This window comes from Anolis sagrei, chromosome 11 (genome assembly GCF_037176765.1).
Source record: "Anolis sagrei isolate rAnoSag1 chromosome 11, rAnoSag1.mat, whole genome shotgun sequence".
NCBI lineage: Eukaryota > Metazoa > Chordata > Lepidosauria > Squamata > Dactyloidae > Anolis > Anolis sagrei.
Genome location: NC_090031.1, coordinates 1,510,200 through 1,524,286, shown reverse-complemented (window position 1 = coordinate 1,524,286; position 14,087 = coordinate 1,510,200). Strand labels below are relative to the sequence as shown.

The 14,087-nt window shown below is 45.1% G+C and overlaps 1 protein-coding gene across 2 annotated transcripts in view; it reads left to right on the top strand.

The window, feature by feature from the left end:
• RABGAP1 (RAB GTPase activating protein 1) overlaps positions 1-14,087 on the top strand; it is a 94,385-nt gene extending 80,298 nt beyond the window's left edge. For both annotated transcript variants that reach the window (XM_067471755.1, XM_067471754.1), the window contains exons 18-26: positions 401-442; positions 690-818; positions 4,072-4,164; positions 5,414-5,524; positions 5,816-5,920; positions 7,879-7,962; positions 8,474-8,545; positions 9,411-9,608; positions 12,031-14,087. In XM_067471755.1, coding sequence (XP_067327856.1) covers positions 401-442; positions 690-818; positions 4,072-4,164; positions 5,414-5,524; positions 5,816-5,920; positions 7,879-7,962; positions 8,474-8,545; positions 9,411-9,608; positions 12,031-12,153 — 957 coding nt within the window. In that variant the 3' untranslated portion in view covers positions 12,154-14,087. The remainder of the gene's footprint in view (positions 1-400; positions 443-689; positions 819-4,071; positions 4,165-5,413; positions 5,525-5,815; positions 5,921-7,878; positions 7,963-8,473; positions 8,546-9,410; positions 9,609-12,030) is intronic.

Sequence of the window (14,087 nt, the reverse complement as noted above, 5' to 3'; positions counted from 1 at the left end):
ATTATTCCACAGGGATATATATGCACCCCACTTGCCTAGTTTCCTATGCAGAGACTCTCACTGATTGACTGTGCAACTGCAAGACCATTCATTGCGACTCAAGATAGCCAATGGCAACATTCACACTTGCCTCCGAATGGTCCTTTTTCCCACCCTGGACATTATTCCACAGGGATATATAGGCACCCCACTTGCCTCACTTGTAACAGACTTCTGAAGGCGCCATTTCAAACAGATGCAGGCGAAACGTCAGGCGAGAATGCCACTGGAACATATCCAGAGAGTCCTAAAAATTCACAGCAACCCAGTGATTCCGGTCATGAAAGCCTTCGACGACACAATTAGATCCTCATTGTTCGTTTTGGCTTTTGTCTCCTTCCCTGTTCCCTCTTCCACGCAGGGCATCAGTGTCATATTCAACGTCGCGCTTGGACTGTTAAAAGTAAGTCCTCCACTTTTCGTGCTCCTTCGGGTAAAGTGGGGTGGGTCACCCACATTTGGGGGGGGGGGTCCTTTTCCGCCCCACATTTCCCATCGAGGCCAGTTTGATTTTAGGGGGTCTTCTTTTGCTCTGGGGTGTAAACGATTGCATTGCAACCCATTTTGAGGGGGCTTTGGTGGGGTCACAGGGGGGAGGGTCCCTTCCTGCTTTTCCCTCCTCCAAAGCGTTGTCCTTCCTCCCGATGCAGACGACCAAGGATGACCTGTTGCTGACGGACTTTGAGGGGGCCCTCAAGTTCTTCCGGGTGCAGCTGCCCAAGCGGTACCGCTCCGAGGAGAACGCCAAGAAGCTGATGGAGCTGGCCTGCAGCATGAAGGTACAAAGAGGGGCCCCAGGGGACATCCAGTCCAGCCCCCTCCTGCCTGCGCGGGGAGGCACCCCCTAAACTCCTACATTGGCCACAAATGCATGAAACCAGCCATGATATTTATTTATTTATTTATTTATGACATTTATTTATTTATTTATGACATTTATATGCCACTCTTCTAGCCCAAAGGGGACTCAGAGCAGCTTACAAGATATATACATACAATATATTATATTATTAGCATAGTACAATATCAGTATTATATATTATTATATTGTACATACCATTATATTGTAATATTATTAGTAATATTACATGTAGTATAAAATATATAATTATAATATCTCATATATATATATATATATATATATATATATATATATATATAAATAAATGGAAAGGATGTTCAACGGGACAGCAAAACGCGAAAACCCCCCGACAAAAACTCACCGAATTTGCCGTGCACATACCTCAACCCACAAGGTATGCACAACGCGAATCAAAATTCCAAACAACATTTCAACAAACTCACAATTACAAAAACCAACTGAGCATGCGCAGTGCCCAGGGGAGGAAGTACACACGCAATGCACTCTGGGAACTGTAGTTCTAGAACGCGGCCTGCTCGCTGGGGGCCAGGATGCTGCGCGAACGGAGAAAGAAAGGAAGGAAGGAAGGAAGGGAGGGAGGGAGGGAGGGAGGGAAGTTGAGAAGGTATATGAAAGAAGAAAGGTAGGAAAGAAAGAATACAGAGCGAGAAGGAGGATGGGAAAGAAGGGAGAAAGGAAGGAAGGAAAGGAAAGAAAGATAGAAAAAAAGAAGAAAGGGAAGGGGAAGGGAAGGTGTCAAAAGGAAGGAAGGAAGAAAGGAAGGGGAATTTGGGAAGGGGAAGAGAGGAAAAAAAGTGAAGGAAGAAGAGAAAGGGAGGGAAGAAAAGAAAGAAAGAAAGAAAGAAAGAAAGAAAGAAAAGGAAGACTGGAAGTCAAGAACGAACGAAGGAAGGAAAGAGATAGAGAGGGAAGAAAGGAGAGAAAGAGGAAGGAAAATAAAAAGGGAGGAGGAAGGAAAGAGGAAGAGAAGGAAGGAGGAGAGAAGGGAAGAAAAAAGGGAAGGGAGGAAATACGGAGCAAAGGAAGAAGAGAAAGAAGGAGAGAAAGAGGGAGGGAAGGAAAGAAATAAAGAGAAGGAAGGATGGGAGCAAAAAGCTAAGGAAGGAAGTAAACAGGTAGAGAAGGAAGAAAGGAAAGAAGAAAAGGAAAGGAAGGAAGGAGTGAAAGAAGGAGAGAAAGAGGGAGAGAAGGTTGGCCACAGCAACGCCTGGCGGGTAAAGCTAGTTATTATTATATTGTATTCCATTATAAAAATATAAATATTATATGTATATACAATATATTAGATTAGATTAGATTATTAGCATGGCACCGGAGATAAGATAGAACTGTCCCCAATGTCTTTTGCTGGTCATGTTGATATTCTTTGGTGCAGATGGACTCTTCATCCACTCTGTATGCCTTGGTGCCATTTCTGTGTTTTCGTTGCAAGCTTTGCTCCAAGGGGCTTTGCCTTCCTCTGAGGCTGAGAGAGTGTGAGCTCGGGAAGGTATCCCTGACTCCTTCCACCAGGCACAGGCCTTTCACAGAAGGCAAACACCTTGATTTTCCTTGATCTGAACCCCCTTTTGCTCTCTTTTTCCCTGTGATCACCCTGGCGGCATTTCCCCATACGCGCCACCAGATGGAGCCAGAGGGCAGTGTTTGAATCCGCTGCAAAAGCTGCAGAGCTCAGAAAGGTCATCCTAGCATCACAGAGATGGAGGGCACCCCAAGGGCCATCCAGACAACCCCCTTCTTTCTGCCAGGCAGGAAGACACAATCAAAACACTCCAGACAGATGGCCATCCAGCCTCTGCTTACAAACCTCTAGAGAGGGAGACTCCCAGTGCATTCCAGCAGCACTTCCTGTCCGAGAGTTCTTCCTCATTTTTAAGTGGCATCTCTTTTCCTTCCATTTGCATCTATTATTATTATTATTATTATATTTATATTTATATTTATACCTTGCTTTATCTCTCCCAAAGGAGACACAAAGCGGCGATGTAGCTATTATTGTTATATTATTATTATTACATTATTATTATTATTATATTTATATTTATATTTATACCTTGCTTTATCACTCCCAAAGGAGACTCAAAGCGGCGAAGTAGCTATTATATTATTATTATTATTATTATTATTCCTTATTATTATTATATTTATACCTTGCTTTATCTCTCCTTGAAGGAGACTCAAAGCGGCGATGTAGCTATTATTATTACATTATTATTATATTTTTATTTATACCTTGCTTTATCTCTCCTGAAGGAGACTTAAAATGGTGATGTAGCTATTATTATTATTATTATTATTATTATTATGCCTTGCTTTACCTCTCCCGAAGGAGACTCAAAGCGGCGACGTAGCTATTATTATTACAGTATTATTATATTTATAATATAATATTAAGCAGTGATGTAGCTATTATTATTACATTATTACATTACATTACATTATTATTATTATTATTACATTATTATATTTATAACTTGCTTTATGTCTCCCAAAGGACACTCAAAGAGGCGATATAGCTATTATTATTATTATTATATTTATACCTTGCTTTATCTCTCCCAAAGGAGACACAAAGCAGCGATGTAGCTATTATTATTATTATTACATTCTTATATTTATACCTTGCTTTATCTCTCTCAAAGGAGACTCAAAGCAGCGATGTAGCTATTCTTATTCTTATTATTACTACATTATTATATTTATAACTTGGTTTATCTCTCCCAAAGGAGACACAAAGCGGCGATATAGCTATTATTATTATTATTATTATTATTATTATTATATTTATACCTTGCTTTATCTCTCCCAAAGGAGACTCAATGCGGCAATGTAGCTATTATTATTATTGCATTATTATTATTATTATTATTATTATTATTATTATATTTATATTTATACCTTGCTTTATCTCTCCCGAAGGAGACTCAAAGCAGCAATGTAGATATTATTATTATTATTATTATTATTATTATTTATTATATGGTTGGCTGTCTCCCATCCAAGTGTTAACCAGGACTGACCCTGCTTAGCTTGTAAGATCAGGCCAAGCCTGTTGACTCAAGGACATTTTGATGGTGATGGACACCAGTGAGGTGTCCCCCCCCTCTCCCTGCCTGTTGACATTTTCTTCTTTTTCCCTTGCTGTGCAGATTAGCCAAAAGAAGCTGAAGAAGTACGAGCGGGAATACCACACCATGAGGGAGCAGCAAGCACAGCAGGAGGATCCCATCGAAAGGTTCGAGGTAGGATCCGCTTTCCTGGGGAGTCAAGCGAGGCCCGTATGTCCGCCTCCTCCTGCTGTTCCTAACAACTCTCCAAAGGCTGGGGATTGCCGCCCCCATCGCTCCTGGCCTTTCTCCTTTTGGAAAATGCCTTTTAGAGATCATAACCTTTCGGGGGAAAATGGCACTCATAACCATTTGGAGTTCGTAACCTTTTGGAAAAGTGTGACCTTTTGGAGAAGAGCCAAGTAGAATCTTCTCATTTGGGATACAACCAGATGTAATTACTGTATATATTTGAGTATAAGCCTGGGTTTTTCAATCCTGTTTTTAGGCTGAAAAAGTCTCCCCCAGCTTATACTCGAGTCAAGGTTATTTATTATTTATTTATTTATTTATTTATTTATTTGATGCATTTGTTAACCGCCATTCTCAGCCCTTTAGGGCGACTCATGGCGGTGTACAACACATATAAAAAGGCAATTTACAAAAAGGCAATTACAAACAACATATTAACAATACAACAATTATATTATTTTACTTTGTTGTTGTTATTATTACATTTATTATTTTATTGTTGTTGTTGTTATTACATTTATTATTTTATTCTATTATTGTTACTGTTACATTTATTATTTTACTCTATTTATTATTATTGGTGGACATGTAAGCATTATTTTACTCTATTATTATTATTATTATTATTTTACTCTATTATTATTATTATTTTACTCTATTATTGGAGGACATGTAAGCATTATTTTACTCTATTATTATTATTATTTTACTCTATTATTATTATTATTATTATTATTATTATTTTACTCTATTTATTATTATTGGAGGACATGTAAGCATTATTTTACTCTGTTATTATTATTATTTTACTCTATTTATTATTATTGGTGGACATGTAAGCATATTTACATTGAAGAAGGTTAGAATAATGGTTTAATCAGAGTTGGGGAGTCTTGTCTTGAATTACAGTTTTATGTAAATATTCAAAAACATTTAACCTACTGATGCCTAAATTAATATAATTTTATTGGTATCTATTTTTACTTTGAAATTTACCCGTAGCGGCTGCATTTCCCACCCTCGGCTTATATTCGAGTCAATCCATTTTCCCAGTTTTTTTGTGATAAAATTAGGTACCTTGGCTTTTATTCGGGTCGGCTTATACTCAAGTATATATGGTATGCAAGGCAGTGTCTCTGAATGGGGAGAGAGAGCGCTTCCAATGGGATTCCCGTCTTTTCTCTTTCTTCAGCGGGAGAACCGGCGGCTGCAGGAGGCCAACATGCGGCTGGAGCAGGAGAACGATGACTTGGCCCACGAGCTGGTGACCAGCAAGATCGCCCTCCGGAAGGACCTGGACAACGTAAGAGCGACCCTCCCTCCCTCCAGGCATTTTGGACTCCTCACAGCCTCAGCCCGCTTCCTATTCCTTTTCCCCTTTCCTTTTCCACCTAAGGGGGGAAAGGAAGTGGACTGAGGCTGTGAGGAGTTATTGTGGGAGTGAGAGTCCTAAACACTGGGAGGGCCCAAGTTTGTCCAGGCCTGCTTTAAAGGCTGAAGAGATGCATTCCTTCCTCCCCCCCCCCCCAGAAGGAATGCCTCGTAGGGCCCCCTCCCTTCTTGCCTCTGAGCCCCCCCGCTTGTGTGTTTCCAGGCGGAGGAGAAGGCCGACGCTCTCAACAAGGAGCTGCTGATGACCAAGCAGAAGCTGATCGACGCCGAGGACGAAAAGAGGCGCCTGGAGGAGGAGTCGGCCAAGGTCCGTCCGTCCAGATTGCCCTTAGCATATTATTTATTATTATTTATTGACAGTATTTCTATCCCACCCTTCTCCTCACCCCGCAGGGGACTCAGGGCGGATTACAATGTACATCTACATGGCAAACATTATTATTAATAATAATAATAATAATACTTTATTTATACTCCACCACCATCTCCCCAAGGGACTCGGAGTGGCTTACATGAGTCCAAGCCCAACAACACATCAATAAAATAAGAAAGCAATAAGCCGAAAACAATACAATTAGTATAAATCACACAATGATTTAAAAATCTTTGGCCAGACCAAATGTAATAGTTTAAAATCCAATGCCATAGACCAGTGGTTCTCAACCTGGGGGTCGGGACCCCTGGAGGGGTCGCGAGGGGGTGTCAGAGGGGTTGCCAAAGACCATCACAGACAGTATTTTCTGTTGGTCATGGGAGTTCTGTGTGGGAAGTTTGGCCTAATTCTATTGTTGGTGGGCTTCAGAATGCTCTTTGGTAGTAGGTGAACTATAAATCCCAGCAACTACAACTCCCAAATGTCAAGGTCTATTTTCCCTGAACTTCACCAGTGTTCATATTTGGGCATATTTAATATTCGTGCCAAGTTTGATCCAGATCCATCAATGTTTGAGTCCACAGCGCTCTCTGGATGTAGGCAAACTACAACTCTAAAACCCAAAGTCAAGGCCCACCAAACCCTTCCAATATTTTCTGTTGGTCATGGGAGTTCTGTGTGCCAAGTTTGGTCCAATTCCATCATTGGTGGAGTTCAGAATGCTCTTTGAATGTAGGTGAACTATAAATCCCAGCAACTACAACTCCCAAATGACAAAATCAATCCTCCCATCCCAACCCCACCAGTATTCAAATTTGGGCATATTGGGTATTTGTACCAAATTTGGTCCAGTGAATGAGAATACATCCTGCATCTCAGATATTTACATAACAATTCATAACAGGAGCAAAATGACAGTTGTGAAGTAGCAACGGAAATAATTTAATGGCTGGGGGTCACCACAACATGAGGAACTGTATTAAGGAGTTGCGGCATTAGGAAGGTTGAGAAACACTGCCATAGACACACAACATATATAGACAGACACTCAGAGGCTATTTAACATTCCAGCTTTTGGCCACCAGGGAGCTGTCTCTTCACCGTCTGTTTGTGACACTGATGAAGTACTTCCTCACTCTTTGCATACTTGCTGGAGATTTTTATGGCCTCATAAATCAGTTAAATTAGCCTCCCTACATAAGTGGTACCTAAATTTCCTACTTGACAGATGCAACTGTCTTTTGGGCTGCAAAGGTCGACAACAAGCTGCACAATTTTGGTCGGGAGCTCACTCTGACCCGGGCTGGCTTTGAACTCATGACCTTCCGGTCAGTAGTGATCTTAATGCAGCCGACTCCCAGCCAGTTGCGCCACAGTCCCGGTGCATAGACTCATAGCATCCTAGGGTTCGGAGGGACTCCCATCCAGTCCTACCGAAACCCCTCCCGAGAGATGGCCATCCAGCCTCTGCTTAAAAAAAAAGAGACCCAGAGAAGGAGATTCTAGTGGAATCCAAGGAGCATATTCCACCATTGAATGGCTCTTACCGTCGGGAAGTTCAGGTGGAGCCTAAACCCTGGCAATTGGAATGCGTTGCTCCATTGCGTCCTTTTCTCCCAAGCAGCCACTTCCCATAATAGAATGGGTTTCATGAAAAGACAACAGCCCCCAAGTCAAGGGAGGGCTTCTGGGAAAGGCCCCTGTTAACCTAAACGTGGGTATATGTGCCACAAGGCAGGGAGAGAGTTCTCGAGTTGGGCGCACAATGCAGGGAAAGCACAATCAAAGCACCCCCGACAGATGGCCATTCAGCCTTTGGGCCAAAGAGAGGAGAAGCCTGTTTTCCCTTCACCTGCCAACCTCTCTCTTCCTCCTCCTTTTCCCTTGTCCAGCTGAAGGAGATGTGTCGCCGGGAGCTGGACAAAACCGAGTCTGAGATCAAGAAGAACAGCTCCATCATTGGGGACTACAAGCAGGTGGGAGTTGGAGCCCTCCTCTTCCTGGCGTCATGGGGGGCGCCCATTCTGGACATTGCATGGCATTGCATCCTTGACCGCACTGGCTAAGAGTTTCTAATTGCATGGTTTCCTATGGGCGAGCAGAAGGCAACTGGTTCTGCATCTCAAAGAAGTAGAGCTGATGGCGGGGAAACCGGGGTCGTAAGCAGGGGAAACTCCAGGATAGAAACTGAACCAATGAACAAATAGGTTGCACACGAAGCCCAGATGGGTCCAGCTTCCGGTCAAGGGCATCACAGGTGTCTATATGGTTATTATTGGTGTCCAGCTGGACATGTTCAGAATACGGTGCACGGTCACTGCATGCTGGGGGTTGTTGTAACAGGAAAGGCAGAGCTAGAAACAGGTCCAAGCAGGAGTCTTTCCTGGTGTGCCTTCCTAATAATCATAATAATAATATAATAATAATAATAATTTTACACCAAAGGACACATTCATGTGTAAGAACTGGTTTGCTTTCCGTCGACAGATCTGCTCCCAACTGAGCGAGAGGCTGGAGAAGCAGCAGGTGGCAAACAAGGCCGAAATCGAGAAGATCCGGGTGAGTCTGGAGCTGGAACCAGACGGGGTCATAGAACCCTGGAGTCGGGAGAGGCAGACCCCCAAGGGCAAACCCCCTGCTGCCAGGCAGGAAACGCACAGTCAAAGCCCTCCTGGCAGGTGGCCATCCATTTGGGGGGATTTCGGACTATAAGACACATCCTGTATTGACTTGAGCCAAATGCGCCCTCAAATCCAATGCACAGGAAGGAGAGAAGGAAAGAAAAATGTGAAGGGAGGAAGGAAGGGAGGAAGGAGAGCAGGAAGGAGAGAAGGAAAGAAAAAAGTGAAGGAAGGAAGGCAAGAGGGAAAGAGAAGAAAAAAGGAAGGAAGGAAGGAGAGCAGGAAGGAGAGAAGGAAAGAAAAAAGTGAAGGGAGGAAGGCAAGAGGGAAAGAGAAAAGAAAAAGGAAGGAGAGAAGGAAAGAAAAAAGTGAAGGGAGGAAGGCAAGAGGGAAAGAGAAAAGAAAAAGGAAGGAAGGAAGGAAGGAGAGAAGGAAAGAAAAAAGTGAAGGGAGGAAGGCAAGAGGGAAAGAGAAAAGAAAAAGGAAGGAAGGAAGGAAGGAGAGAAGGAAAGAAAAAAGTGAAGGAAGGAAGGCAAGAGGGAAAGAGAGAAGAAAAAAGGAAGGAAGGCAAGAGGGAAGGAAGGAGGGAAGGAGAGAAGGAAAGAAAAAAGTGAAGGAAAGAAAAAAGGGAAGGAAAAAAAAGAGAAGGAAGGAGATAAGGAAAGAAAAAAGGAAAGGAAGGAAGGAAGAAGGAAAGAGAGAGGGAGTGAAAGAAAGGAGAGAAAGAGGGAGGGAAGATTGGCTGCAGCCAAGCATGGGTGGGTCCAGCTCGCTTAACATACAGGTTGCTTCCTTCCCTCCAGCAAAAAGTGGACGACTGTGAGCGTTGCCGTGAGTTCTTCAACAAGGAGGGTCGCGTGAAGGCGACGGGCGTGGCCCGCGAGGGGTCGGAGGAGGAGACGGACGAGGAGAAGGAGGCGCTGAAGAGCCAGCTGAGGGAGATGGAGCTGGAGCTGGCCCAGACCAAGCTGCAGCTGGTGGAGGCCGAGTGCAAGATACAGGCAAGACTGCGCCCGGCCGGCCCCACGTCTGACCCCTGGGCTTTTTGCCCCCTGACATCCCAGTCTGAGTTATTTTCTGTGTGCGTTTTCCTGGGAGCAACGGAGGAGGCATTGGCTTGTGTTGGCTTTGGAAAGGCACTCCCCCCCCCCCCCCCCCATATGTGTTGTGTTGGGAAGGTGCCCATCGTCCCTTGGCTTGTTCTTAGGTTGGATTTGTATGGAAGTCGGGACAGTGCAACTATTCACACACATATACATGCACACACCTCTTTGGATAGCACAGGGAAGGAAGTTGAACACCCCAGTGATGTTTCCTTTGCTGTCTGAGCCCATTCAGAATATTTCACCTTGCTTCCTGTCCTGATGACAATTGAACATGTTTGACATGTTGTGGAAGCAAGAGTGGGTGACTCATCCTCAGTGGAGACGCCTTTCCCAGGGGTTGATATACTCTCACTTCTTGTTGCCTCAGCCCCATCGTTCTTAACTAGGAGTCGTATGCAAGTCATTTGTCTGCCTGTTGTCGGGATTTTTCTGGTGTCTCCAGTGGTGTCGTCAAGGTGAGATAGACATCCCACTTGGCCCCAAAACTTGGCCCTGTGTGTGGCAGTCGATTCCCATCGTTCAAACCAGGGGAGCGAGAGCTTAAGACATTAAGCTGGGACTCAAGGATGAGGAACAGGGCCAGGGCATATATATATATTGGCAGTTTGAAGCCACAGGCTGGGGAGAGCTCCTGCTGTAAGCCCCAGTTCCTGCCAACCTAGCAGTTCAAAAACATGCAAATGTGAGTAGATCAGTAGGTACCGCTTCGGTGAGAAGGTCATAAAGGCAGACATGCTGGCAACACAACCAGGAGGTGTCTACGGACAACAGGCTTGGAATTGGACCAAGAGAACCTCCCCATGAAGCCAGAGGTGAAAAGAGAAGCCTTTGTTCTGTGTGTCACTCTTATTCCACTGTATTAAAGGCATTGAATATTTGCCTATCTGTGTATGTTGCAGTTTGCTCAGGGAGGGAGAGAGGAATATAAATAAAGTGTTGTTGTTGTTCTATATGGCCAGAGTTGAGCACCGCCTCCAGAAGCCGGAGATGAAAGGGGAAGCCTTTGCCTTTGTTCTATGTATTTGTGTGTCATTGTATTAAAGGCACTGAGTGTCTGCCTAACAGTGTATGTTGTGATCTGCTCGGGGAGGGAGAGAGGAATATAAATAAGGTGTTGTTGTTGCTGTTGTTCTATATGGCCAGAGTTGAGCACTGCCTCCAGAATCCGGAGATGAAAGGGGAAGCCTTTGCCTTTGTTCTGTGTATCTGTGTGTCACTCTTATTCCACTGTATTAAAGGCTTTGAGTGTCTACTTGTCAGTGTATGTTGTAATTTGTATTGTTGAAGGCTTTCATGGCTGGAATCAATAGGTTCTTGTGAGTTTTTTCGGGCTATATGGCCATGTTCTAGAGGCATTTTCTCCTGACGTTTCGCCTGCATCTATGGCAAGCATCCTCAGAGGTAGTGAGGTACCCTACAAGAACCTATGTTGTAATTTGCTCGGGAAGAGAGAGAGAGAGAGAGAGAGAGAGAGAGGAATATAAATAATGTATTGTTGTTGTTCTATATGGCTGGAGTTGAGCACTGCCTCCAGAAGCCGGAAATGAAAGGGGAAGCCTTTGCCTTTGTTTTGTGTATTTGTGTGTGTCACTCTTATTCCGCTGTATTTAAGGCATTGGGTGTCTGCCTATCTGTATATGTTGTAATTTGCTCAGGGAGAGAGAGAGGAATATAAACACAGTGTTGTTGTTGTTGTTCTATATGGGCAGAGTTGAGCACTGCCTCCAGAAGCTGGAGATGAAAGGGGAAGCCTTTGCCTTTATTCTGTGTATCTGTGTGTCACTCTTATTCCACTGTATGAAAGGCTTTGAGTGTCTACCTGTCAGTGTATGTTGTAATTTGCTCGGGGAGAGAGAGAGAGAGAGAGAGAGAGAGAGAGAGAGAGGAATATAAATAATGTATTGTTGTTGTTCTATATGGCCAGAGTTGAGTACCACCTTCAGAAGCCGGAGATGAAAGGGGAAGCCTTTGCCCTTGTTCCATGTTTCTGTGTGTCACTCTTATTCCACTGAATTAAAGGCATTGAACTGTCTGTGTATGTTGCAGTTTGCTCAGGGAGAGAGAGAGGAATATAAACACAGTGTTGTTGTTGTTCTATATGGGCAGAGTTGAGCATTGCCTCCAGAAGCCGGAGATGAAAGGAGAAGCCTTTGCCTTTGTTCTATGTATTTGTGTGTCATTGTATTAAAGGCATTGAGTGTCTACCTATCAGTGTATGTTGTAATCCACTTGGGGAGAGAGAGAGAGGAATATAAACACAGTGTTGTTGTTGTTGTTGTATACGGCTGATTTAACCCTGCCTTCCCCTCGCTTTCAGGACCTGGAGCACGACTTGGGTCAAGCCCTGAACGAGGTGCAGGCGTCACGGAAGACGTGGTTCAACCGAACGCTGAGCTCGATCAAGACGGTGACGGGGGTCCAAGGGAAGGAGACCTGCTGAAGGGGACGCCGCGCGGCGGGGGAGCGGACCAGGATGTACATAGGACTCTAGGCATACCAGATGGGGGGGGGGGGGGAGACCCACCCACCCACCCGCCTGCCCACCCGCCCGCCCACTTCAGGGCGCACGTGGGGGCGTTCCCACAGGTCAGTGGCCCTGCCCGGGCAGCGGCGGCGGTCCCTTCATACTACTGATTATTTAACCCGGGGGTGTAGCTGTAGGCCGAAGCCCCGTTCGGAGAAGAAGACGCGAAAGAAAGACAAAACACTCCATTCTACAGCCTGGTTGGGCCTCGGTACGAGAACAACAAACCACAAACACTTACCAGAACCTCTCTAACTTATTATGTTTACGCTTTCCTTTGACCGTTATATATATTATATAATTCTTATTTGAAAGGAAGGAGCAGCTCTAGTGAAGGGAGGCCCCTCTTTCCCTCTTTTCCGGCCCTTTGCATGGGGAGGGGAAGGGTCAGTGCGGCCCCGTCTCTGGCTCTCCGGCCGGGAAAGGCGGTCCCCTCACTCACCAATTTCTATGCAACTCCGAACAAGGGGGAGGCGTGCGCTGCCTCACCCGTTTTCCCATTGGCGCCACAGCAAGGCACAAAAGGGTGGGTGGGTGGGGACACTTGGTGGGTGCTCCACACCACGTAGAAGTGGGCGCACCTCGTGTTGTTTTCCGTTCCATGGAAAGGGTCCAGGATAAACCGTTTCTCGGTGAAGTCAATGGAGGAGAGCCGAAGCCGAGACTCGCCTGTCCGCTGACTTCCCAGCCCCAAAACGGGCTGCTTTGTACTTTAACGAGAACTGTAAATTATTCTTCCAATGTCCGTTTTTATCTTTTCCTTTTGCTCCGGGGTGCGCGTTTCCCTGCTTTTTTTCCAGGGTGCTTTTTCTATAGTTTTGCACATTGATGGAAACACACGACCCGGCCGAGACTGGGAAGGAGAGGAGGCTCCGCTTCCGGTGCCACTTGATTCCCGGCCTCTTTGATGCCGGAGCGACCTTCTTTCCTTTCCTCCTCTCCTTCCTCTCTACTCACGACCTTCTTTCCTTTCCTCCTCGCCTTCCTCTCTTCTCGCGATCTTTCCTTTCCTCGCCTTCCTCTCTTCTCGCGATCTTCTTACCTTTCCTCTCCTCTCCTTCCTCTCTTTTTGCAACCTTCTTTCCTTTCCTTGCCTTCCTCCTCGTGGAATTCTTTCCTTTCCTCTCCTCGCCTTCCTCTCTTCTCGTGACCTTCTTTCCTTTCCTTGCCTTCCTCTCTTCTCGCGACCTTCTTTCCTTTCCTCTCCTCGCCCTCCTCTCTTCCTCTTTGACCTTCTTTCCTTTCCTTGCCTTCCTCTCTTCTTGCGACCTTCTTTCCTTTCCTTCCTCTCTTCCTTGTAACTACACACCGGTAGGTACGAACGCTGCTTGGATTTCTGAGCGCTTTAAGACACAAATCCCCAACTTCACCCCAGAAAAAGCTGTAGAATGGAGGGTTTTTGCACCTTTGTATTCCTTCTTCCTTTTTTAATTTATGATGATGGTTTGTGCTGTGCCGAAGAGTTTCCGCCACGGGCGGCGGATATAAACGTTGGTTGCGTGCGAGTCTCGGCAGGTTGTGGCGGCGACAGGCCCTGGTTTGTATATAAAGGCGATTTCTACTTCCCTGCGTTCCCGTTTCTTCTTGTTGACCAGACTAACGCTAGCGGATGCCGCCCGAGATGCGCCGGCAGAGGAGCCCGGACCGCTCTCTCTCTCTCTCTCTCTTTCTGCCCTTTAACTGTGTACATGAATATCTTTATTGTTTAATAATACCAAAAAGCAAAGGACAAAAAAATGCATTCTTGTAACTCCATCAATAATCGGCGTGTGGACATTGTAGTAGAGTAGGTGCCATGTGTAGTCGACCTTTGGATTGATATATAAACCAGTAAAACAAATGTATTACTA